At 44.8% G+C, this 822-nt stretch overlaps 1 protein-coding gene across 1 annotated transcript in view; it reads left to right on the top strand.

Moving 5' to 3' along the window:
- Positions 1–596, top strand: part of AK88_00470 (uncharacterized protein) — a gene marked incomplete at both ends in the record, with an annotated part of 4,375 nt that extends 3,779 nt beyond the window's left edge. The window contains 2 exons of the mRNA XM_012478121.1: positions 122–212; positions 315–596. Of these exons, the coding sequence (XP_012333544.1) occupies positions 122–212; positions 315–596 (373 nt within the window). The remainder of the gene's footprint in view (positions 1–121; positions 213–314) is intronic.
- Between the last annotated feature and the right edge of the window lie 226 nt (positions 597–822).

Raw genomic sequence — 822 nt, 5'->3', positions numbered from 1 at the left:
TTTTTTTTTTTTTTTTTTTTTTTTTTTTTTTTTTTTTTTCCCTCCCCCCCCCTGATCTGTCCACATGTATATGTGCACACACATACACGGACTCACTCGTGCCCATTATTCTTTTTTACAGGTATGGCATAAATTTGATCCTGGGTATATTCCTCACCTTTTTGAGCGGGTACTACGGGAGCCTCTTGTTGGGCTTCACAAAATTTACCACGGTAAGTTGTTCGCGCGGCTGCTTATGCGTGCATGACTGTGAGTGCGTCTCGTTGGGCCACCTCCAATTCTTCCCCCTTTAACACGCTACTCCCCCCACACAGCGACTGATATGCGGAATTGTCTTCTCCTACGTCACGCTCATCCTGGAGGTTATCATTTTTATAATTATTAACGAGAAGGTGGAAAATTTGAAGAGGAATCAAAAGAACGCGAACAGCAACTACGGCTTGTACGAGAAGGTATACATTAAGAAGGAGTCTAGTGGGAAGGGCGATGTGGATGCAGTGGGGGTGGAAACCGAAGTGGTTGCCCAGGGAGAGGTACAAGAAATGAAAGGGGTCTCCAATAATCACCCCACGCTGAAGCAGCGTCGGAAGGTTTAACCGGGGGGCACTTTACTCTAGTGGGAAAAAAATGGGTGGGATCAATTTTAGCCCTCTTGGAATTGCCATATCCACGGAGAGGGATTCAAACGTCTTTAGCGTGGCATTAGCCATTCGTCCTTGCACGGTACGCATGAGCGGATACGTGTGTGTATATATTTGTTTCCTTCGACTAACCCCTTTTTTTTTCATTAATTATGCTTTCCCCCCCTTTTTTTTTTTTTTT

The sequence above is a fragment of the Plasmodium fragile genome (assembly GCF_000956335.1).
Source record: "Plasmodium fragile strain nilgiri unplaced genomic scaffold supercont1.4, whole genome shotgun sequence".
In the NCBI taxonomy this organism is placed as follows: Eukaryota; Apicomplexa; class Aconoidasida; order Haemosporida; family Plasmodiidae; genus Plasmodium; species Plasmodium fragile.
This window is presented reverse-complemented; position numbering and strand designations above follow the sequence as displayed.